This window comes from Dermacentor variabilis, unplaced genomic scaffold (assembly GCF_050947875.1).
Source record: "Dermacentor variabilis isolate Ectoservices unplaced genomic scaffold, ASM5094787v1 scaffold_13, whole genome shotgun sequence".
Lineage (NCBI taxonomy): Eukaryota > Metazoa > Arthropoda > Arachnida > Ixodida > Ixodidae > Dermacentor > Dermacentor variabilis.
In genome coordinates, this window is record NW_027460291.1 from 29,588,754 (window position 1) to 29,614,971 (window position 26,218).

The window sequence follows — 26,218 nt, forward strand, 5'->3', positions numbered from 1 at the left end:
AGTGAGCACGGGGACGACATACTTCAGCGCGGCGTCATTCGACCTTTCAATAGCCCGTGGGCATCACCAGTGGCTCTCGTCACAGAAAAAGATGGTTCCGTTCGGTGCCGTGTCGATTATCGCTGTCTTAATAAGATAACGCTAAAAGACGTCTACCCTATACCGCGCATTGACGACGCTCGCGACAGCTTGCAAGGCGTTGAATTTTTGTCTTTGTTTGATTTACGCTCGGGCTACTGGCAAGTCCCGATGTCAGCAGCTGATCGCCCTAAAGCTGCATTCATTACTCCAGATGGTTTATACGAATTTAATGTGATGCCATTTGGCCTATGTGCCTGCTACGTTTGAATGAATTATGGACAATATCTTGTGCAGCCTAAAATGGAGCACGTGTTTATGCTACCTCGACAACATCGTTGTGTTCGCCCCTGATTTCAGCATGCATCTTCTTCGCCTTAGGCAAGTGTTGACGTCCTTGACCAATACAGGCCTGCAACTGAACCTGAAAATGTGCCAGTTCGCCGCGCGCAAGCTCATGATTCTAGGTCACTTCGTATCACAAGACGGCATTTGCCCCGAACCATCAAAACTTCGAGCTGTGGCAGAGTTTCCTAAACCTAAGAGACTCAAAGAACTCCGTGCCTTCATCGGCCTCTGTTCTTACTTCAGAAGCTTTGTTCGCAATTTTGGCTCGATTATATCACTTCTTACAGAACTCTTAAGTGGTGCCAACGACCTATCCTCCTGGTCTCCTGCATGCGACACCGCGTTCGTGACCTTATGCCGTCTCGTCTCCGCCTATACAGTGACAATGCGACCCCACCGCCCCAACTGAAGTGCATACCGATGCCAGTGGTATTGGCCTTGGCACTGTCCTTGCGCAGCGCGGCCTGGCTACTCCGTGTACGTCATTGCTTACGCCAGTCGTGCGCTGACCAAAGCAGAACGCAATTATAACGTCACAGAAAAAGAATGCCTGGCCATCGTTTGGGCACTCGGGAAGTTTAGCCCTTATTTATACGGCAGGCCTTTCAATGTGGTTACTGACCATCACGCCCTTTGTTGGTTATCCTCTTTAAAGACCCATCTGGAGGCCTTGCCCGCTGGGCTCTGCGCATTCAAGATTACGGCATAAACGTCATCTACTGCTCGGGTCGCAAGAACGCTGACGCTGACGGCCTCCCTCTCCACCATTAAGGCGGTATTCTCGGTCGACATCGACACCTTCGCATCAGAACAGCGCAAGGATCTTTGGGTGGCCTCTCTTTAGGATCTCATTTCTGGCTCGCCTGCGTCTCCCATCTCCCGCTCCCTGCGTCGCCAGGCTGCCCATTTTGCTGTCCGGGATAACCTCTTGTATCGACGGAACTACCAGCCCGATGGTCGCAAGTGGCTCCTGGTTATCCCTAGGACTTTGCGTTCCGACATGTGCGCGTGTTTCCATACAGACCCACAATGTGCACATGCAGGCGTTTTGAAGACGTATGCGCGCCTGCGGCAACGTTTCTACTAGCGAGGAATGTTTACTTTTATCCAAAAGTTTGCCCGCTCGCGCCCGCAATGAGAACGCCGCATGTCTCCGCCTCATCCGGCCCACAGTTTATTACAGCCGCTTCCGTGACCTGCTCGTGCCTTCGGCCGTGTGGGAATTGACCTGTACTCCCGCTGGCAAACGATGGGTTATTGTTGCGGTTGATCACCTTACACGGTATCCGCTGCTCTACCTGCAGCGACCGCCAGTGACATTGCATCCATTTTGCTTCATCGTTCCATTTTTCGTCATGACCCACCTCGGGAGCTGTTGAGTGATAGAGGCCATGATTTTTTTGTAGCAGGTGGTTGAAGCTCGGCTTGCTCAATGCCGCATAGTTCACTGTACCACCACGGCGTACCACCCTCAAACTAACGGGCTTACGGATTGTTTCAAACACACCCTTGGTGATATGCTCGACATGTACGTTTCATCGGAACATACAAACTGGGACATCATCCTCCCATTTGTCACGTACGCGTATAATACGACTACACAAAATACTGCAGGATTTTCTCCATACTTTCTTCTCTACGGTCACGATCCTTCCCATACCATCGATACGGTTTTGCCTTATGCACCAGACACGTCAGAGTGTGCTCCCGTTTCAGCCGTCGCCCGATACGCCGAGAAATGCCGTCAATTAGCCCGAAAGTTCACCTCCGCCGACCAATAACGACAAAAAAGCCAATCATGATGGGGATGCTACGAATTTGAACTTCGCTCCCGGCATACTTGTCCGGTTGTCTGTGCCTTCTACCACGCCTGGACTTTCGACAAAACTTCTCCCGCAGTATGATGGACCATACCGCATCGTCGAACGCATCTCTCCGGTCAACTATGTCATAGAGCCACTTACACCCACATCCGACAAGCGCCGCTGTGGACGGGATGTTGTTCACGTTCGCCGCCTGAAACAATTTTATGACCCACTCGTCTGCACGTCGTAAGCCGCCAGGATGGCTCCGCTTTTGCACCGGGGGTTATTGTAATGAAGAAGAAGAGCACAAGGACAAGGCTAGCCGGATCGTCTGTTCCATGCCTGCAGTGCAACCAGTGGGCCAGCCGGATCGCCAGTGCGTAGCACGAGTGTGAGCCCATCGAGCACGGAGCACGGAGCACGAAGAGCACGGAGCAGACAGGTCTCTCACATCGGCTCCGTCTTTTTCGGTGTTCCACTGGCCAATTTTTCGAGGTACGACGATTTCAAGCACATCATCAGCTTCGTGAAGTTGCCCAGACTGGACTGATACGAAGTTTCGAGGTGGGAACCAATTTTTGACAATTTTCTTGGACTTTCTCTGTTCATCCCTCTACGTGCGGAGCTAACCCTAGAGAGGAGCAGGGCCCATTAGGCCTTGCCAACCTACGTGCCAGGGGGACATGGCAGACTCCCGTATGGAAGAGGAAGAGGACAACAACGAGGAAGATTTCGGTTGGCAAGTGGCTACCGGACGACGATACCGTGCTGGAAAGAAGAGCAGCAACGCGGCGAACGCGACGCCACGTACCTCGCAATCGTCCGGTGGAGACGCCGCTACCGGCGGCAGCAAGGGACCCGCCACCAACACCGGCTCGGTCAAGTACCGTATAGTCAAGGCCTCAAGGATGCCCCAACTGCCCGAGGAGCATCGGAAAATTATAATCAGGCCACGAGGAGGACTAAATTTGAGCAAAGTAAGTACCACCGCTATTGGAACTGCAGTGATCGAGGCTTCAGGCCTAACGGCAGAGGAAGCAAGTGAAGACATGGTGTGCCCCAACTTCACGCAAAATATCGTGGTGGTGAGCACGCCTGAATCAGACCATGCGGCAAGGTACGTGAGATTGAAGTCCTTCAAAATCGTGGAAACGGAGTACGAGGTCAATGCGTACGAGACGGCCCCGCACGCCACGTGCAAAGGGGTGATTAGACAAGTCGACATCAGGGACTCCCAGTCTACTATCACAAGGAATATCGTGCATGAGCGCAACCCGCTCGCTTTGGCCGCCAAGCGCATCAAGACGTCGGGCTCAGTCATCGTCCTCTTCGATGGACTGAAAGTGCCAAACTTTGTGCGCTACGGGCCGACCTTGTTGAGATGTTATCTCTACAGGAAACAATTTGATGTGTGCTTTACTTGTGGTAGGGTAGGACACCGCTCGGACGTGTGCCCCACGCCGGACTCTGTTCAGTGTAGAGGGTGTGGAGCCCCCAACCCACGAGCGGACCACGTTTGCACGCCCAAGTGCAAGTTCTGTGGAGGAGACCATCCCACCGGAGACAAGGCGTGCAAGCAGAGATTTCAAACACCCTATGTGGTACGAGCTCGCCGAAGGGAACGCGCCCGGTCACGATCGGCCACGAGGGAGAGAAGCCGCTCCAAGTCGGGAGGAGCGCAGGCGCGCTTAGAAGATGGAACACCTGGTGCCAAGCCGACAGTTGGGACCACCTGGGCGGATAAAGTCAAAGGTACGGTGAGAATCGTTGGTGGCGCCACTACGCCGGCGGTGACTGAAATCAATGATGCCAGAATAGAACAGTTGATTAGGGAGGTAAACTCTTTGCGTAAAGCTAATGAAGAGCTGACCAAACAGGTAGCAGAACTGAAAAAGAAGGCACAGCCGAGCCCTGCCAGCGTAGCAGTAGCCAGACCAGTAGGTCAAAGCAACGAACCAAGCGAGGGAGATAACTCCCCGGCCCCGAAAAAAAGAGCAGTAAGCCCCGAAACTGACTCGGTTTTCTCAGTGCTCAGCGAGCTGAAAAAGGTAATCAAAGAAATTAGAGAGACGACGGAAAGGACTAACTTTAAAGTGGATAAACTATGGAAATGGAGGTTAACGGCCGAACAGCGATTCAAGAAACTCGAAACGAAATGCGACGACGACGAATTCTTGCCGTCAGAATCAGAAAGCGTAAAATCGCTCTCCGGAACGTCAGGGGGCGCTCCAAAAAGATCGATCGCGGGTAAAAGCAAAATTGACCCATTCAATAATCATGGATAGCGCCCACAGTTTTAGTGTGTGGCAGTGGAATTGTCGGGGATTCCACAACAAAAAGGCATCGCTGCGCCAATTAACTAGATCGATGGGGGTCAAACCAAAAGTAAATATGCTGCAGGAAACTTTAGCGGACGAAGTAAAGCTAACCGGGTACAAATCGGTATGTAGAGAAAAAGATTGCGGGAGGGGATTGGCCACCCTCGTTGACAAAAAGCTACCCTTTATCGAACGCGATATCCATCTCGGATTGAGTAAAATCGAGTATATCCTAGTAGAAGTCGTACTCAAAAGGCACAAGGGCAGGGCGCAGAGTATCTTCTGCCTGAACATTTATAGCAGTCCCACCTACAAGAAACAAAGCTTTAGGGCACTTTTCAACAAGGCACTCGCAGTCGCAAAGAGCTCCCCGCTCATCATCGGAGGGGACTTTAATGCCCCCTACCAAGCGTGGGGATACGCTTGGAATACAAAGAAAGGTGAGAGGTTATGGAACCTTGCCGCGGACTTGGGACTGTGCCTGATCACCGATCCGGCTTTCCCCACCTGCTGTGGCACGTCCACGTGCAGGGACTCTACGCCCGACCTAACTTTTGTCAACAACTCGAAACAAGCTAGTTGGGAAAACTCGGGCACCGATCTAGGCAGCGACCACTATATCATACACATAGGTATAGGCATGCCGAAACAAGAGACTAGAACCTTTCGGTGCATGTACTGGGACCTTTTTAGGAAAGTTAGAGCGAAGAGACTAGAATCGGAACCGATAGAAGCGGGCAGACAGTCCTTCCAGACGTGGATCAACCAGCTCGAAGAGGACCTCAGGGAGGCCACTAAAGAAATTAAGACCGAAGAAAACATAGATAGTATAGACAGTAGGCTCGCGCATCTGATCGAGGCCAAACAATCCATTCTGCAAAGATGGAAAACGCAAAGACTGAACCGAAAGCTCAGGAAAAAGATAGCGTTGCTAAACAGACAGATCGAGGAGCATTCGAGAACGCTCGTGAAACAGCAGTGGGACGAAGTTTTGCCACTTGGCAGACGGCAGAATCAAACATGGAGGCAGTTGGAACATCCTCAAACATCTATTGAACGAGAGCGACACTAAGTCAAACAAGAGAACAGCAATTACAAAACTGGTACATCAAGTCAGCCAGTGCACGACTCAGGAGGTAGTCATGAGACAGCTCGCGGACAAATATCTCCCGCTCGAACAACCGGGCGATAGCGACGAACGCGTGGAGTACTGGGAAGACCGTGCGAGGAAATGGACCGCGATTTCACCGAGGGTGAGGTACGGGCTGCCCTCCATGGTCTATCTAGTAGATCGGCAGCCGGACCCGACGGTATTACCAATAAACTCTTAATGAATCTAGACGACGAGTCGATCACTTTCCTGACGGATCATTTCACCGAGTTGTGGAGAAAGGGAGACTATCCGGAGGAATGGAAGATAGCTAACACCATCCTCATACCAAAACCGGGCAAACCACTCCATCTGGATAACCTACGTCCAATCTCGCTTACATCGTGCATAGGTAAAGCTATAGAACACGTTATTCTTAACAGACTCACTAGATACGTCGAGCAAAATTACATACTCCCGTATAACGTGATCGGTTTCCGCCCCGGACTATCGACTCAGGACGCCATGCTCCTGATCAAACACCAGCTCATACACGTTAGCCCGGTGCCCGCGAGAGCGATTCTGGGTCTAGATGTCGAAAAAGCTTTTGATCGCATAGAGCACAAGGCCATCCTCGAGGTCCTGTCCGAGCTGGGGTTGGGCGAGAGGCTATACAGTGTAGTCAAGGCGTTTCTGGGCGGTAGGCAAGCGAGCCTCACGCTAGGTGAACTAAAATCGAAGGTGATGAACCTGGGAAACAGGGGCACCCCGCAAGGGGCCGTACTTTCGCCCATGCTATTTAATCTAGCAATGACCAGAGTCGCGAGGAAACTGGAAAGTATAGAAGGTATACACTTTGCAATATACGCCGATGACATAACCATATGGAGCGTCAACGGTAACGTAGGCCAAACGGAGACCAGACTGCAGGAGAGCATACACGCCGTGGAAAGCACGCTAGGTGAGATGGGACTCAACTGTTCGGCGGCAAAGTCGGAGATTTTGGTCCTAAAACATCGACGCAGGGGTCGAACACCCAGGGGCTACGTCCCCGGGGAGGAACCCAAGATTATGTTACGCTGTCACGACGGATCCGCGATCAGGCAGGTGGAAAAGATTAAAGTTTTAGGCTTCCACATAGCAGCGGGAGGTACCAACCTGAATGCCATTCAACACATTTCAAACAAGACGGACCAAGTCATCAGGTTACTGAGGAGAATCAGCAACAGACACAGAGGCCTGGGTGAGGACAGCGCTCTAAGGCTAGTGCACGCCTTCGCTCTATGTCACTTCACCTACGTGGCAGGTCTATTTAAATGGTCGCAGGCCGAGCTGAACAAGCTAAACACTCTGATCAGAAAGTTAGTGAAGGCTACCCTAGGTATACCCATCAGCAGCTCGAACGTGAAGCTCATGAACCTAGGCGTACACAATACGATAGAAGAGATGGCGGAAGCGCAACAGATGGCGCAGCAGGAAAGACTGACGAAAACGCGAGCGGGCAGGCTTATACTCAAAGTGATAGGGACAGACCCAAATAGATCGATGAACCCGAAGGAATCTGAGGTAGAATTGGGCGCGAAACTTAGAGACGCGATCAGAACCACCCCCCTCCCGAGAAATATGCACCCGGAACACAATGTTAGCAGGAGAAAAGCGAGAGCGAAAGCTTTCTTGAAAGAAATTGAACAGCTAGGACAGCAGGCGGCCCTTGTAGACGCTGCCTGGGTCAAAGGCAAAGAGGCCTACACCGCAGTGGTGGTCGACAGCCGGGGCGAGGTACGGGACGCCGTCACCATCTTCACTAAGGATTCCACGGTGGCGGAGCAAGCCGCGATTGCTCTAGCCATCAGGAACCGTAAATGGTCTTTCATCTATAGCGATTCCAAAGCAGCAATTAAGAGCTTTGACAAAGGCTATGTAGCTGGGACTGCGGCTAAAATTATCGACAAGGTCGAAACTATCAAAACTGAAATCCGCTGGTTTCCTGCACATATGGGACAAGTGGACGAGACTCGGCCCAACCTCAACGAGGTGACGAACGACCTGGCACGAGGACTTGCTTGCCGTGCCGGTCAGAACCGAACCGACGCCCACTACCATTCCGGGGAGCATAAAGATCAGTCACTAACTTACAACGACATCACTAAATATTACTACTTGGGGCGTAGGCAATTCCCTCTGCCACACGTAAAATTGAACAGGGCTCAGGCAGTGACGCTACGTTTACTGCAAACCGGGACGTACCCCACTCCGTATTTCATAAATAAAATTCACCCCGAAACAGAAATTAGGAAAGAATGTAACGTGTGCAATGGCATCATTGACATCAGACACATGCTGGCGGGCTGTCCCGCGACTCTCGCCGACCGCGAAGAAAAATGGCTTTACTGGCACAAGTTGATAACAAGCTCTTCATATCAAGATCAGCTACGGGCTGTCCAGAGGGTTCACGATGACGCCATAAGGCTCAGCCTGGCGGTGCCGACGTGGACGCGGCCGGCCTCGGTCTGAAAAGACCGGGCTTCAGGACACTAATAAAGTTTTGTGAATGAATGAATGAACCAGCTGTTCCTGCGCTACGTCACCTGCCTTCTCGATTATGAACAGAAGCTACCATCTGAACTGTGCAATACACCCCATTACAATTAGTATGTCTTTGACAGCCTATTTGACATTTGGATGAAAGCAAAGGGAATCTTAGGACTCCGGCCAAAAATATATTTGCTTTACCGCGATTCATTACATGCAGTTCCGTGAAATAGAACACCAAGCCACAGGCTACCCGTAACTCAAGCCAGAACCACTCCCCACCCCCCACCCCACAATTCAGGATAGGCATCCCTGTGCTGGTTGTCATCCCTGCATTAATTCTGCAAAGTAATCGATTGCCTAAAGCACTTCCCGTCAATGAATTTGCCTTCATAAGGCTAAATAAATTCCACTGAATTCAGAGCTTACATGCCGAATCAAATAGAGGCTTAAGGAACGCGTGAGTGACACTTCTATTGATAAGTAGAGATCCGTCATTCAAGTATCCACATCACAAGACAACGTTGGAGTTATTTGAAGCATTTAAGTTTACTCATTTTCTTAGGTTCACATCTGGCTCGGCTATGGCGTTGCGCTGCTAAACACGAGGTCGCCTGCTCTATCGCACCGTGGCGGCTGCAGTTCGATGGCGGCGAAATTTCAATACGCTCGTACACTTCGGCTTAGATGCACATTAAAGAACTCATGGTGGTCAATATAATTCGGAATACCACATTAAGGCGTGTTTATAATCAGACAGCAGTTTTGGCTCGTAAAACCGCCGAGTTTAATTAATATTTATGAAGACAATTTCACTCACGGGACAGCCACTGTCCGCTTATTTGGGTCGAAAAAGATGCCCCGTGACCCTAAGATTACTCCATTCTATAGCTGCTACCTTGCGTTGAGTGAATTAAACGCGTATTACCTCATTAACGTGACCATAGAAAGTGCGTCGGCAACTTTGACGTGGTCCCGCTTGAAAATTTGGGCCCGCGGGTGCTTGTCGTAAGTGAACCAGTCGCCGTACTTCTGTACGTTGAACGGTGCACCACTCAGCTGGAACATGAAGGGAGAGTACCTGTTGAAAGAAATCAGAACGGAGCTTCCTGTACAGGCTGTTTTGTTTTAGACATACAGATTTTTCATAAAAGCATAAGGAGAGCAGTAAATGTAGGGTTTTTCCACACGCATTCCTTGGCGACGCAGGCATACTTTTACGCTATTAACTTAAGCTTCTGAAGAGTAATTATCAAAATTTCAATAATTACCTTTTTTTCTTAGCGCCTGCGGGCTCTTGTCGAAACGGCAAATTTGGAGGCAGTGACATTTTTATGCACACTCATGATTTAAACATCCTGAAAATCTCCCCTAATTCGAGATATTCGTCACCAAATTCCAAAACTCAATCGAGGCAATATCGAGACTGACATTGCTGACAATTATGATCCGGGGTCTGTTACCAGGTGGCAATGAGCCCCGTGCCTCGCAGGAGGGCAAACAGGGTGGGTTGAAATTTGAATGATAGCATATCGCGGCAAATCCTGAGCCGTTACACAGCCGCACATGCTTACCAGGCAAAGCATGGCGCATCAGTTTCTGCTGTGACTGACCACAATTTCCGGCATCAAACTTCCTCCCATAAGTCGTCACGAGGCATGCCGGTCACATGCGATAGAGGGGCCGCCTTTTGAGCGCTCCAGCGGCGCTCACTTTCCATGCTGCCTGGTTTTACCGTTGAAATTCTATGTTAACTATCTCAAAGTTCCTCAAAGTTCCTTTCCACATCTATAAAAATTGAGAATGCTACCAGATGTGTCTGCTTCCAAATTCACCGTTTAAACAACTGCCCCTAAGGCACTAATAAAGAAGTTAATATATTACCTTTCGTTACTCATTCTTTCGAAGCTCGCGTTATTAGGGGAAAATTTAACTTTTTGCAAACACCTCTGCAATAACACCATGTTCTCTGCTTTTACAGCTTATTTATGAAAAGTCTGTATTCTCTAAAAAATGCAGCAGATCCAACGTGCCCTGTTGGAATCCACATACAGCGAAACTTTCCCTAAATGCATAAGGAGTGCTGAAGCACTTGTTTGTGTTTATTCAATGCGCGTGCAAAGTGAAATGGCACGCGTTAGTCAAGCATATTATAGACAAAATGCAATTTCTTGTAAACAAAACACATACGTGTGATATAAGCGTTAATTGCATGTCATCGTGGTGCTCACTTTGGTGTTTTGGAGCAGAAGTAGGAGCAAAACTTTTGGCGCCATTCGTTTGGGGTACCCAACCTGCCCTTGGAGGTGCAGATGCGACCGTCCACGCCGTTGTCAGGCTGCGCAACGCATGCACGACAATGAGGGCATCTGATCCAGTACCCTCTGTCCCATCTCGTCGCTGCTTTCTGCGTCATGTCCTGCTCGCCCTCTCCACCAGAGGCCAACGACCCGCATGCGCAGGCCGGATGTAATACCTTCCACTGATGCGGGTGAAGTAGTGCGAGCCATCGCTCCTACATACGCGGCCGCCCCACATCCGAGTGAGCTGTTTGGCGAGAACAGCAACAGCAGGTGGCAGCCACGATCAACAAGTCAGCCGCCGGGGGGTTCACGATGAAAGCTTTGCTTTAAAGCTCTGTATATTCTAGACACGTGCGCATGCAAAGAGAAAGTGGATCGCGTGCAGGGACTTCAGTTGGGGAAACGACGTTAATGGCGAATGGGCAAACAGTGAATTGCAAAAAGAGGCATGCACTGGAGGTTCTCGAAACACGGTTGAGAAAGCAAGGCGTTTACTCAATCTCCTGTCTTTGGATTAAATCGATCAGTGTCAAACTTGGATTTCGTCCTGGCGATAAAGGTTTTTGTTGATTACACCATACTTGCGTGCCTACACGGAGATAAGGAGGTCATGTCTATACAGAGGAAGACGTTAGAAATACCGCTGATATGCAAATTAATTACATTCCAGCTACTATAGCGCCACTACCACTGTACTAAAATGCTTATCCGAAAAAACTTGCATGAGAAATAAAGTACCATGTAGGGCTTACAGGTTCTGTAACGTAAAAAACAAGAATTCCTTAACTCACGGGTTTTCTGGAGAAATAAAGTGCAGATTGGGGGGGGGGGGCGCTGTCTATAACACAAATCTTATATCGCCGTTGCATTTTCTTCGATAATACATTTTCTTGTAGACATCGGCGCGCACAGTCGAGAAAGGCTCAAAAGACAGGCACACATGGGCACAAGCGCTGTTCTTCGGGAATATACACAGAGCTGTCCTTGGCATTTTACTTTGCTGCAGTGCTCAGTGCTCCGCTGCGACAGCGTGGGTTGTTGACACTTACGGGATATTGTAGCTTGGCCAGTAGGACTCCTTGCGGAGCACCGCCGTCACGTCCTCCGTGTGGATGAAGCCGCTGGACAGGAAAGAGGGGGACACGTAAAGCACCTGGGCGACGTGTCTCAACCATAACCTACGGCTCTACGACTACACCGCATTAGACAAACGTAAGCGTTTAGTCATAACATGTCTAGACACTGCATGGCCAGCGCACGCCTGGCGTGCGTAGGCAAACTCGACTAAAACAGCCTAAGATGCAAGTAGAATTGAAATGAGCAAACGTAATCATCCCAGCGGAGAGAGTGCTCCTTTGCTTTTTGTATTATGAAAAACACTTTGGAAAGTGGAAAGTTTTCAAAACCCGTTTGCTGGGTGTCACTGAAAAAGTACTCCCGCAGTATTCTGAGTGAGGAATACTGACACTGCGGTTGGGAGTCTAGAAACCGCGAATTCGTTGTGTTATGCAATTCAGTTAGGTACAATATGGGAAAACAAAGAGAAAAGATATCTGCACAGAACCAACTACAGCAATTTTCAGTGCAATGAAAGTGTATGCCGGCTGGTCCACCGAAACGAGCAAAGATTTGTAGCTCAGCCGATTCAGTATATAGAGGACGCTATTAAAAACCCTGCTGCTGACCGCTTCAAGGTGCATGTCATGCTGTGTTTTGCGATCCAGTCGGTAGCAAAATTAGTCAAGGTCACTCAACCAAAATTTGAGATTTTAAGTAATAGGGCAAGAGTTCTAAAGAGTAAATTGTAGACCACCCGCAGAAACGTTAAATTAAGCAATACTTAACGCAATATATTATGTTTTTGCACCATCGCAAAGTGAAACCACAAAATAAAAGTAAGAGAAAATCCCCTGACTATCTGCTTTTCTTCTCCAGCAGCACAGCTCTGGAAAGTGCCGCGTTTGAACAAACGTTGCATTTGACCGATACTGCGCTGGCGCTTAGAAAGTGACAGATTAGCAAGATTTGCGACGCATGAGTCTGATCACAGCTATGATGAAACAACGCGCCTGTTGCTAACCGCAGCGCAAACAAAAACTCACTGCTGGCTTAAATTTCGCATCCAATTCCTCAGGCATTGCACTGTGATTTAGTCACGATCAGCACGCGAGTTAAAGTACTATTTATATATGCAGGGTGCAGTTTTGAGCGCTGCAATTACGGCTCACAAGTGGATAAGGATGGGATTTTTATATTTCGCGTGCTTACTGCTTGAGGTTTAGGATGGTAAAATGTGCTGAAACAGCCGTTTCCCGGAACCTTTTACAACATGTTCATTTGAAATTTTCATGCAAATGGAAGTCTTACCAAGTCGTTGAATAATTCTTTAGAAACATATATCTAAACAAAAATATTGTGACACGCTCCATAAGGCAGCCAACAGCACTCATATCATGCCCTGCTTCTGTAGTGCATTACAGACGCTGGAAATTATGTGCTGTGTAATTTAGGAAGCCCAAGATAGGCAGCTCGGTTCAGCAAATATCGTATGCGGTGGCGACAGACCACGGAGGCACTGCGAATTTCGGTACCGATGTGGGAAGTTGCCACTGACGATTAAGCAACGTAGCTCGCTCTGTTATAGTCTAAATCATATCACTGTTCAAGTGTCAATAATTGCTTTTTGCAGAACTTAAAGACAATGCAGCTGAAAAAGAAACACCCACGGCAAGGATTCCAGAATCCAGAGTAGTCCATCTGGGAGTTGCTGTCCTGATTTGAATTTGTTATAGTCGACGATCATCCATTGTTTGCTGTTGCTGCGCACAAAAAAAAATACAGAAAACACAACTGAAATTAAATCTCAAAAGCCATCAGTCTTGGAGCAAAGCATAGAATATGCGTGGTTTTCTTCGCATGAATACATTATCATAATTTAGAGTCTTAGCTCTGATGTGTACGGGAAGTACGGTAATACCGTAAAGTCCGAGGCGTGCGCATGCGTGCACTTTACCGTCTGGGAAGTCTTTCCGTATGGTCTACTGGACAGTAATGAGGATATACCGTAGCTGTGTGAGAAGCTTGATTGGCTAAGCCAATACGAGTCAAACTCGGTAAGAAAATGGCGTCAGCCGGATGGCCCTTTCGAGGCTACCGAATTATAACCCGCTCAGCTTATCCCCACATTGCGCTTGCTGCAGCCTATATAGGCCACGCCAGTAACGAAAAACACATAAAAATTTCCCTGGCGATATATGGCGAAGGTATTGCGCTATAGCATTGAATCAACATAGCGACTCAAGGTATTGCCACCGTCGAAACGAGTTTTGTATGAGACGTGCATTGCAGCGGGACCCCTCTTTCGCGTTCCCCTAAGAACACTCGGCGCAATGCCATCTTCGAAATGCATTGCGCGGCGGTGCGTGCAAACTAGAGTGCACTAGAAAATGGCCGACTGGGCCAAACGGCACTCTTCTGCTGAGGCGCCGCGTGTGGGAAATTGTGCGAGGGCGCCGCGAGCATACGTTGTACACATACGTTGGTTTCCGCCGTGGGCGCAGACACTACGTCGCTTCGACTTAGTGCTGAATTGAAACTATGTGTTCATTTATTGTACCCACAAGGTTTTACAGCATTGCAGAGGGGATGGGCATAGAAATAACACGTACAAATTTGATAAGGAGCACTTTACATGAAACAGAAATATCAGAAAAAGCTGAAAAAAATGAATGAAAGATAATGGCAGGTTGTCATAAGGTGCATGGAATCACATTGTGACACGTTATTTATTGTGATATGCATGCAACACGTGCCAATAAGAAGACGAAAAATGGGAAAACAAAGAGGCACCACTTCCTTTTGAGTTATTTCTTTCCTGATTTCGTTTTGTTCCTCTTAACTAGTTACTCATGGCAGGTTTCTTTTCCATTGCCGCCAGCCATGAGATTATTTCAGTTTCTCTGACTTTCCGTTTGACATTCTTTATTGTTGTGTTGCTCACCATACAGGCCGCATACTTGCTGGTAAGCTTCCTAGTTCTCTTCGTCCACTGTGAATCAATGTTTTCTGTAAAGATACCTCAACACTGTCCCAGACCATTTACTTTCTTCCGTATTCTTCAGTAGTTCTTTGGATGGATGGATGGATGGATGGATGGATGGATGGATGGATGGAAGTTATGAGCATCCCCTTTGGAACGGGGCAGTCCGTTGCGCCACGAAGCTCTTGCTATTATACTGCCTAATGTCCTACCTAGGTTAAACAACAACAACAACAACAACAACAACAACAACAACAACAACAACAACAACAACAACAACAACAAAAAAACATTATGAACTACCACACCCAAAATTTCTGATCCCTTATTGCGAACTGTGCTTTTGTACGTCTCCGTTTTTTGTCATTTTCCTACTTTTATTCCACCAATCCGCCAATCGCCTCTTACTAATCCCTACTGCGGACATGTTTACTTTACCACTGCTCCCGCTGAACTCAAGGGCTTTAAGGAGGTCAGTGGTGCCTAAATCGACCGCTGGGTAGACGTCTTCACGTTCTAATAAAACATGCTCCGTCGTTTCCCTAGCTTTACCGCAGCAAGCACATGCTTCTTCGTCCTTTTTATATTTAGCTTTATAGGTGCGTGTTCTAAGGCATCCCGATCTCGCTTCGAAAAGCAATGAGCTTCCCTTTGAGTTATCATAAGTTGTTTCTTTCCTGATTTCGTTTTTTCCACATAAGTAGTTACTGATGGCAGGTTTCTTTTCCATTGCCGCCACCCATGAGATTATTTCAGCCTCTCTGACTTTCGCTTGACCTTCTTTGTTGCTGTGTTGCCCACCCTACAGGCCGCATACTTGCTGGTAAGCTTCCTAGTTCTCTTCCTCCACTGTGAATCAATGTTTTTCCTCTACAGATACTTGGAAACACTCTCCCAGCCCATTTACTTTCTTCCATGTTCCTCAGCCGTTTTTCATACTCAATTTTACTGCGAGCTTCCCTCACTTCAAAACTAGTCCAGCCCATATCACCCTGCACAGCTTCATTTGTAGTCTTCCCGTGAGCGCCCAATGCTAGGCGACCCACTGACTTTTGGTTTCCGTCGAGTCCTGATTGTACCCCTGATTTAAAGCAAACAACTGCATTTCCAAAAGTAAGTCCTGGAACCATTACACCTTTCCACATACGTCGGAGGACCTTGTACCTATTGTATCCCCATAGCGCTCTGTGCTTCATTATGGCTGAATTTCTCTTCCCTTTCACTGTTATTGTTTTTTCCTGTGTTTCCATATATCTATTGCCTTTGTTTATCCATATACCAAGGTATTTATATTCTGCTACCCGAGGTATTTCCTGGTCCTGTATCTCCACTGTCTGTTCGGTGTTTTCATTGAATACCAAGACACCTGATTTTCTAACGCTAAATTTCAAACTTAAATTGTTGCCTTCCTGTGCACAGATATCTGCAAGATGTTGCAAATCACTTTGCTTGTTAGCTAGCAACACAATGTCGTCGGCATAAAATAAACCTGGGAGCTGCTACTCTACTACTGTACCCGCATGTTTGTATGAGAGATTATACCCGATATTAATTCCTTCTAGCGCCCTCTCCATTCACTCATATATACATCATAAACAGCAGTGGGGATAAAGGGCACCTCTGCCTCAGTCCTTTGTTGATATGAACTTTCTCTTCACTCCTCATCCCTTCCCATTCAACGCAAACGGTATTTTCTAGGTAAATCGCTCTCAAAAGCTGTAGACAATCGTCACCTAAGCCTTCCTCTTCCAGAATATCCCACAAAATATTGTGGTCTACGTTGTCATAGGCTCCTGCAATGTCTAAAAAGGCCACATACAACGATCTGCTTTCTGCTTTTGATATTTCAACACACTGAGTAAGAACAAATAAGTTATCATCCAAACGCCTACCTATTCTGAAGCCATTCTGAAGCTCTCCCAAAATGCCATTATTCTCTGCCCATGCTGGAAGCTTTAATTTGATTGCCTGCATTGCTAGCCTGTATATTACCGATGTAATAATGGTCAACGGTCTATACGAGTGAATTCTGCCTTTCTCCCCCTTACCTTTATAGATTAAATTCATTCTACTTTCTCGCCAACTGTCTGGTATTCGTCTATCATTTAAAAATTTTTCCGCTGCTTTCATAACTGCTTTTCTGTTGGCTTTTACCGCCATCTATCGGGCCGCTCAGTAACTATACGGTTTAATAATTTGATGCCCCTTCAGGTGGCCCTAAGCGCGTTGCTTACATAATCATGCGCGTGTATGTGTGTGTGTGTGTGCGTGTGTGTGTGCGTGGGCAACGGGTTGATGTATGAATATCCCTATGTTTACGTTAAGTTCAACACCGCGATGTTATAGTGATGTCTTTTCCGATTGCATTCCTTTTCGCGCTTCTACAATCGCTAGAGCGACGCTCCGCCCACGTTACTGACATGATCAGCCGGCCGTGAACGGCGGGTGATATGAGTGGCAAACGAGCGGAAGGCATAGCTACAATATTGTGTCGTACTTGCACCTGGTTCCTTGTATGCACCAAAAAAAAAAAAAAGCTTAGCGAGATGTTTTTTTTTTTTTGCAGATATCAGTAACGTACACTCTGCTTATGACGCGTACGTTGTTTTCCAGCTGCGAACTAGCAAAGTTGGTAGGCCTAGTCGCATCCATCGCTTCGTTTCGCTTGCCTGGAGTCGGCAATGTTGGTTTTGGAAGGGAGAAACCATTCCTCCCATGAATGAAGGAGGAAAGTTGCTCCATTTAAAGACGAACATAGGAAACATCACCGTTTCTCCCTTAATGGAGCAATGGCCACTTCTTCTTTTCTTATAGTGCACAAAGTCTGTTTAGTAAACTTTGTATGGTTTTACTTGCTTTTGTGCACCCGCGACTCTTATCGGCCGGTACCAATTGTAGTGTTAGCCAGAATTGCTGCTTTTAACATTGTTTTCTAAAAGTAACGCGTAATTTTTGCCACAGAAGTCGCCTATCAGCAGCATGAAGCTACGTAGGAAAACATTATTGATATCGTGTCATTTTAGGCACGCTTCTTGTTAGTGGTATATTGATCAGGGACAATGATCAAAGGTAGCAATATTATAACGCAATAAAACAGGTTTACTAACTGCGTGGCGCGAGGAGATCCAGATGACCAATGCACTTCTAGGTAAATCTGAGAGTAAATAAGCATATATATCCACGACGTATATGTAAGAGGAAATTATCAAATAGTCTAAATGCAATAATTGAAAAAGTGAAATCTCTCTACCGGATTAAACGCGTTCCTTTTAAAAGCTGCAGTAGCCCCAGGTGAACCAATCGACTCTCCGACGAAAGGAACCAATGCAATTAATGGACGTTAATATGAACAACAGTGTTAGGGAAAATATATTGCATATGGTACTCACACTGCATCAGGGAGACCGGGAAGTCTTTACCAATGTAATCTCCGTGGCTTGTCTGGCGATATCCTTCAACGTGCCAGCAGGCGAAATGAAGTAGAAACATATAGTCTAATGGAATAGGATTTCCTACTCAGGTCTTATTCGACTTCAGAGTTAACTATTAAAATTATCGAACACACGTGTCCGTTCGAATGTAACGCATAAGAGCGCTTTTGAAATCTCGAAGGTGAGGAGCCTATGTAAGTGAGGACCCTTATACCGAATGATTGTGCGGCTGGAGAGTCGTGGCTGTTGCGCAGAGGCGCACTAGTTCCTGAGACAATTAATGCACGGGTGCTAATCGGTTTCTGCTGAACACGTTCGCAGTTCTCATTCAATATAAACACCCCGTTTTGGGGCAGCCTGTAAATCTGCTAATTTGATACAGGCAAGGGAAAAAAATTTTTACAGTCTCAGCATGTCTGCAACCCATTAAAACTGGGTGCCCAATGTAGTACCACGCTTACTTTTTCCAAGGGCCACAGCTGCCCTACAAATGTAATTACTTGTATGTGAGGCATGCCGTTCTTTTAATTGCTTCATTATTGTTCTTATGATAGAGTCAGTATGAGATTAGGGACTTGACCTTGCTGTTATATTGTGGCCCAGTTTAGGCGACTACAGCAAAGCGCAGGACGAGCTCACACCTGCTGTATCGGCCAATAACCGGAAATGAGCCACGCATGTGGGTTCCGCGAAGAGGGGACGCGGGCAACACTCAAGCGTGAAGATGAAAGTTGGGGGGTGCTTGAGGTCATGCCACCGTTAATGCCCATGCACTTCTGGAATGTCCCGTCGTCCGTCTCGGTCACGGAAATTGGGCGACGCGACGCTGCCCAGCCAGTTTGATGTTTGGCATCCGCGTGCGCCTTCTGAGAATGCCCGTGAAGATGGCGGTAGCTTTAAACCACTTAGCCGGCTATGGCCGATGAATGCTTTTGTGCGATTGCCATCGGGTCCCAATTATGGTGTTTGTATTTCAAGCGAACCGGCACACAGCTGCACGGGAGACAGATTCCTCAGTACTGGCAGGGTAGCCTGCTGTCCGGCGCATATGCAGTCAATAGTCCATGATTTCACGGAACATTCTCGGCAGCTTGCATGGCGGCCGTTTGCAGGTGAAAAGAGGGAAGACATCAGGGGCCGATACTCGCAGCCCGACGTAGGGGAGAGGGAGATGGCACGTGTCTTTGAGAAATCCTATCCCGTGGCGTGTTCTAAAGAGTGCCACGGTTTCCACCAATGCCGTGTGCGGCACGAAGGTAGTTGTGCTATTGGTTACAATGATGTGAACTCGCATGTGTGACTGGCTGGTTTGCGAATCCTTTGTACAACTGAGGGCTTAAAAAGTCATGTTTGGTTGTGTGAAGGGGGAGCGGAGCTTCGGACTTGGACTCGGACAGACGCTTCGGCGTTTGAATAAAACGTCACTTCGTCGGACAACGGCTCTTCCTTCGCGCTGCCACCATGCACTCGAATCATCGAGGGGCGCCGACATCGCACCGTCAACACGTTCCCTCCTTGACTAGCGTTGAAGCTACAAGAGGACAAAGGGAAAGGAATTTAACTGATAGTGCACCGGATAACTAAAAACAACCGTTTATAATACAGAAGCTGCTTAGTTGAGCGGACGTGTAGTTGGGAACGGCAGGTATGAAATATAAGATAAGCGCTACATGTTTTTCTCAGAAATGAGACTCGATAATAATTTATTTCGTTTACACCCCTAGAAAAAAGCCGGAGGACGCGGCTACTTTCTCTTTTTTTTCTTTTTTAATTGTGCAAAGTCTGGCGTTTTGCGTCTGGCAGCATGATTATGAGGCACCCCGCTGTTCAGTTCTCATCCCCTGGGGAGCTTTAACGTGCACCTAAACAGCAACACACGAGTGTTTTTCTATTTCGTCCCCATCGAATTCCGCGACCTGGTTTGAAGCCGTGAGCTTACTTTTAGCAGCGTAGTGCCATGCCTACTATGTTGCCACTAATCAGGCTACCGCGCCATTTTTTTGTTAGCATCGACTGGACAAAAAATTTCCGCACGGCTTACGGGCCAAAGATTAGCATGTACAATGGCTACCTAAAACTGTTTTCGGCATGCGAGGTCGGACCGCAATAATAAAAAAAAAAACCCTATCAATTACTCCGCATTCTGTTACGCGAAGAAGACGGAGACATGAATGGAACTTTGCACTGAACTTATTTTTTTTTCTATAAGAACACGTCCTTTTAATATGAGTACAAGGCGCCGTACAGGGCAGACATGTTTTATTTGTGTGAAGCCGCAAGCAGGAAGTTTAGATGTGTTTTTCCGCCTGCGTTTCGAAAAACCGCCTCATGGAAAACCGTATGTTCAAAAACCCACACGAGGGATACATACTGCTTGAAGAACAAGAAAATTATTTGTTGTCCAAAGGGAACCATGGAATAACATTGTAGAATAAAAGCCGACACTGCGGTCGCAATGCAACTGGAAACAACGAGGGTCGTTAAAAAAATCAAATGAAATAAAGAATAGAAAGAAAGACATCCATTGCTAAGGTATAAAGACATGTCATATGCAATTATAAACACCGTTAGAGCGGTCTGAATGCATATATCAGCGCGCGAAGTAGTAAGAATGACCTTTCCGAGAAGTACCGCTAGCAGTTTGCAACTGCTCGACCTTGATACGGCCATATCCACTTCGATCGTAGCGCGGTCGCAGTATTTTTCGTCATTGCGCGCCTCACTGCAAAGCATGCGCCACCACCAGCCGCTCCTTCCTCTCGACTGTATTCTCTAGTGCGAACGTTGAGAAACGGGTCATGTGACAACTTGGCTCCTCTCTCGCGCTTCTTTCTGGACATGCTGCGCCATCACGGGAAGCTGCCAAAAAGTCCGCGCGAGACCTCAGAGATGAGAAGCGTAGTGCGCCGGTTCCTGCGAGCGCTCAGAATTGTTCCCTCGCTTGTCGCGTACTCACTGGCACATAATGGTCCAAGCTAACGAACCGTTCATTGAAGAGCTGCGTCATTGCCATGATGGCGCCGCTCGCTAAACCGTTGGTGCGAAAAGCGGCACATACCCGGCGTATTTTGTGACGCAGCCTCGAAATGGGTCGGGTTGCTGTCCTTCAAGAAACCTTGTGACATGGTTTCGATTCCGCTGAACATCGGCGAAATTTAGAGGAACTTGTTCGTCATTGCAGGGCGGCACTTTCCGAGTAGCGCATAGCTAGGGACGTATAACGTAAAAGTATTCCAATATGTTTTTTATTCCAATATCCCGACGCCAAATTTGCGTAATCGCCGACGCAAGCATCGGGCGGTCACCAGCTGTGTTGTCTGTACAAACCAATCAAATGCTCCCCTCTTTCATAGGAGGTCACTTTTGCTTGCTTGAAATAGGAATAACATTGCCTGCACTGAGCGGCTTGTCTTATCTAATTGACTCACAAGAGGCGAGGAGCATGCTCAAGTAGAGATGGATTCGATCGGGCCGAGCCACTGCACTGAATATCGAGAACCGGAGGAAGAGGGTCGTGCTGGTGTCTGCGATTGGTCCGCTAAATTTCTCTTACTAAGCTTGCGGTGGCTCGTCTACAAACGTGGTGGCATGCAACGGAAGCTTAAAAATTAAATGACGTGGTTTTACGTGCCAAAACCACTTTCTGATTATGAGGCACGCCGTAGTGGAGGACTCCGGAAATTTGGACCACCTCGGTTTCTTTAACGCGCACCTAAATCAAAGTACACGGGTGTTTTCGCATTTCGCCCCCATCGAAATGCGGCCGCCATGGCCGGGATTCGATCCCGCGACCTCGTGCTCAGCAGCCCAACACCATAGCCACTGAGCAACCACGGCGGGTGCAACGGCAGCTTAAAAATGACGCTAAAACGGATCTTCAGCAAAGAAGAGTTGGCAGAACAAGGTCGTATACGTGCCGAAAGTGCTCGAAAACGTTATACGGCCACGCAAAACGTTTTATATCACGCAAATAAACCCATGCTCTCCGGCAGAGGCGAGTAGCCAGAGCCGGAGTGATCACCGGCAGCCATCTTTTATTTTTTTTTCGGTACGGGGCAGGCTGCGGCTATTCAGAAACAAAATTCAATTTTATTCGGCATATTAATGCATCTTTAACGCGTACAAGTCACTTTGACGCGGTAAGTTATTGCGGTTTTGTGACGTCGCGTGAGAGGCAGGTGAAGTGGGATCAGCCCGAAAACATTTGACCAATAGCCGAGGGCTCATGGCAAAAAGACGTCGAATCAGAATTAACTATTTTTGTTTTGTTCGGTCAAATTATGCATAATCAGTGTGTACACATCATATCAGATGGGGAGCTGTAGCGGTTTTTGTGACGTCGCGTGACAGACAGGTGAAGTGGATGTGGTCCAAAAAGTATTTGACCAATCACGGTGGGCTGACTGCAGAATTGAAATAGAAAATTTTGGAATATTTTTACGTTATGGCGCCCCTTGTTACTCAAGTTGACGTCAAAGGCGTTCTTTGGAGACCAGCAGAGAACGAGTGGCGCATACCTAGTGCTCCAAGTTGGTGTCGACGAGTTTTGATAAGAAAGTATCAAATCACCTATTGGAGCAAAAAAGCCGGCGTCTGTAGATGCGAAACGGCGCCTAAATTCCTATTAGCTGCAACACCACGTCACGTGCGCGCCTCAAGAGAGCAGAGCGCGTGAAGGGGAAGGCCTGCTGCCGCGATGGTGCGTCAGGTGTTGCGCGAGGGGAGAGTGTATCACCGCGGCACCACGACACGCTCGCTCCCACAAGTCTGTGTTATCCACGCGTTCCTTCTCCGCGCAAGCTCTCGTCAGCACTCTAACTTCTCACTCATACGCACGGCCTACAAGGCTGCATTGGGCCTCCCTGACTGCACTGGCACAGAGCGCATGGAAAGTCTTGGTATTTTCAACACATATGATAAACAAGCCGCGGCAGTCTTGATAGCGCAGAGAGAGACTCAAGTTACAACCTAAGGGAGCTTTACTACAAATGCTTTACTACCACTTGGCGGCCCAGTTCTACGGGGAGGAGACGCACCAAGTACCCAGACAAGAAAGGGAACACATACACGTGAACATAATGCCCAAGAACATGCACCTCATGGTTATAACGCCGGCCGCAGACGAGCGGCAAGCGGCCGCTCTCACAAGGTTACGCAGCCACCCAAAGCCAAACTATAGAGACGCAAGTCCCTACTCCTCAAGGCAGAGATCATTTGCGGCGGTCGTCAGTTGAAGGACCCAAGCGATCACGTCGGCTACGATCCGCACTAAGAGCACGGCCGTGGCAGAGGCGACAGCCAAAGCACTACCCATAGGAGCGGCAGAGGGAAAGAGGGAATGTGCACATGTTCTCGCGCATTCGCAGGAAGCCTTACGACTGACACTCAGGGGCGTCCTCCCTCGGAGCATTCTAGGCATACCAGAAACCAACCTTCGAGCAGACCACGCCATCGCATCGTGTCTCACAAACGAAGGTGTACAGGGAAACGAACGCGCGGACCGCCTGGCTCAAGGACTAATTTTCCGTGCCGCGGACACAGCGACCCGGGCGGAATAGCTGACACCTGCACTGCCGCTAGATATCCTCGACCTCGACAGCCAAATACGTGCCCGGCAGACAATGGCGCCGCCGCACCCTAAACTCACAGGCTGGCAGTCCAGGGGCTGCAGATGGCTACATACAAACACGTATACCAACATACACACACTGAGCAAAATACGCCCGCCCCAATACGATGACTGCGGTCCTTAGCGGCAACACACCAACCCTCAAACATATCACTTGGCATTGCAAACAAAGACCGGCAGAGGGTAACTTGCCCCTCGGCCCACGCAACTAATCTGAATGGTCATCGTAGGCGCGACTCGCATGGCAGGACCTGGGAAGCCAGCAGGCAACCTTGGACCAGGCCGAACGACCCACTAGAGCCAGTGTGGCCCTAGGATAGGGGCTCCACCCGTAAGTACCTCATTCGGCTATTTAAATGAAATGTTTGTTCCTCCCCCTCCTCGGCAATCGCTATGCAGGAATTAATGTGTGATAAAGGAGAATAAATTCAAAAGGAAATGCCTTCTCGGTAGTGAGTTTCGAACCTACAACCACACGCACTCAGAAGCCGCGTATCTTAGCCACTGGGCTCAACCAGCGCCTCCTAGATAGGAGGCCTGTGCACTCTGACATATTACACCATGCTACTTGGATCGAAATTACCATTTCCAAGCGGCGACGTGAAAATCACTGTGGCTTACTTGGGAGCGTCCCCAATAGATTCTATCCTACCTTACCCGACAGCCATATATGGCTCTTGGGCAAGGTAGGATAACGTCAGGGATCGAAATGCACCGGCCTTGTGCTATAAGGCGTTGACCTTGCGTCTCAACGCGCTCGCTCGCCCACAAGCAGTTCATAACTTGAAGGACCGCTCAGCCGCGTTCAGTTGGAAATTGTTGCCTTCGCGTTCAGAATTAATTCATAAGCGCTTAGGTGTACTCGGCTTTTGTTTTTCGAGCAGCAGTAGCTACCCAGTCCTGTGTGTACAATGGCCTACGCCGGCGTGCGTTTCGTTGAAGAGCGGCACGTATATACACTGCGCCACATATTCAGTGACCCAAGTTGGTTCGATCATTGGTTTCAACACTGTTAACTCCGCACAGCAGCCAAATGAGCTACCCATCCAACAATAAACTGCCCAGTGATTAAGGTAGGCGTGAAAAAGGCTAGATAGATAGATAGATAGATAGATAGATAGATAGATAGATAGATAGATAGATAGATAGATAGATAGATAGATAGATAGATAGATAGATAGATAGATAGATAGATAGATGGACCCGTAATGGTCGAGAAGTACACATAGCCCTTTAACACATTATTAAGTGAACTGGGGAAAGCCATGTAGTCTAACGATGCGGACGTACACAGAACAACAGCACACAGCGATGCATAATGACGCTATGTGATGCTTTCTCCAACAACATGGAAATTATTTGTGTAATATCGGTGTTTCTGTCGATGCGATATAAATCAAAAGGGTCTGCAAGTTCGCCCTCGCACCACTGCCGAAGCGTTACACCAGCAGATAAGTAGCAACTGATCGGATATAGCAGTAATAACTCGTGTGTCCAATGTGGTAAAGAATTGCAAAACAGGGCGAGTTGGTTGATTTCCACGGTAAAAGCAGCGCAAAAATCACGGCAACACAAGACAGAGAAATAGAACACGCGCTGATAAAGTTCGCGCCACAAGATGGCGCCACCATGATTATGCGCCCGGTAACCCAGCATTCCGCGAACATTTACTGTCTGTAAGCGCAACCCGCAACACGCTACTATTCACCACAAGCTTTAGATCGCACTGGGCATGCAGCTCTGTTTTTCTGCAAGGCCTGTATATTAGGCAAGGTAGCAAGCATCACCTAACCGTACACACCGAGCGAAAACGTTCTCGGTCACCGCGCTACGGTAATAGGGAAGGACAATACCGTAGCGCAATCCTTGTGGTGACGTGGCAATGCTCAAGCTCTCACGTGCGTTTCCTTAGAAGCAGCACGTTGCCTGAAAGGGCAGCCCGGCGCAACGCAGAACCGCGCCATTCGCGGCGCATTTACGCTACACCGGTGAAAAATAGGCGCTTGGACGCGGCCGGCGTGGCAGTAGACCATGTTCTTTTCCATGTCCCATCCGCTAGACCTGAGTGAATTAAGCGCTAGCTCGTCTGGCCGGCATGCTGCCGGCCAGACTAGCTGAAGTGATTGAAGAGCCGACTGGAGAGATTGAGCTTAGCTTGCGGCTTCGGCAAACGAGAGAGTGCTTGCTCGCACTGATTGCCACGTGAGGCAACACGTGATTCTCACGCAGCTGCGAGTCACGTTTAACGCGCCGGACTATACCAGGGGCTAATTTTTGGTGATCCTTGGGCTCTATTCTTGACACGCCAGGCGGCAGCACTGCGGTCAATATCAGCGATGTTGGCTTTCTGATTGGCTGTCGGAAGGTCACCATGGCAGAAATTTCTGCCGCGAAGCGGAGATATTGCGGAACGCACTTTTACGTTTTCACCAAGATGAGGAAACAGGCTGAGGAGCTGCAGACTATTTCGAATAAAATTTTTCTGTGATCGTTGGCAGCTGTACAGCGATGTAGCGCTCGAAAATGTAAGTGACCGGTAGCGTGCACAAGCCCGCGGCACTGAATCTACATTTTCGCGAATATGTGGTGGCCTTCCAAGATAGGTGCTATGTCAGCTTGTTGATTGGCTACAGGTATATCATATG

General features: G+C 48.3%; 1 protein-coding gene across 4 annotated transcripts in view; it reads right to left on the minus strand.

Moving 5' to 3' along the window:
• The window catches only part of LOC142566835 (putative phospholipase B-like 2), a 190,982-nt gene that overhangs the window by 44,208 nt on the left and 120,556 nt on the right, over positions 1–26,218 (minus strand). For 3 of the 4 annotated variants that reach the window (XM_075677732.1, XM_075677729.1, XM_075677733.1), the window contains 3 exons: positions 13,201–13,293; positions 11,524–11,595; positions 9,100–9,252 (listed from right to left, as the gene is read on the minus strand). In XM_075677732.1, the coding sequence (XP_075533847.1) occupies positions 9,100–9,252; positions 11,524–11,595; positions 13,201–13,293 (318 nt within the window). The remainder of the gene's footprint in view (positions 1–9,099; positions 9,253–11,523; positions 11,596–13,200; positions 13,294–26,218) is intronic. The other variant, XM_075677731.1, reaches the window with a different exon arrangement.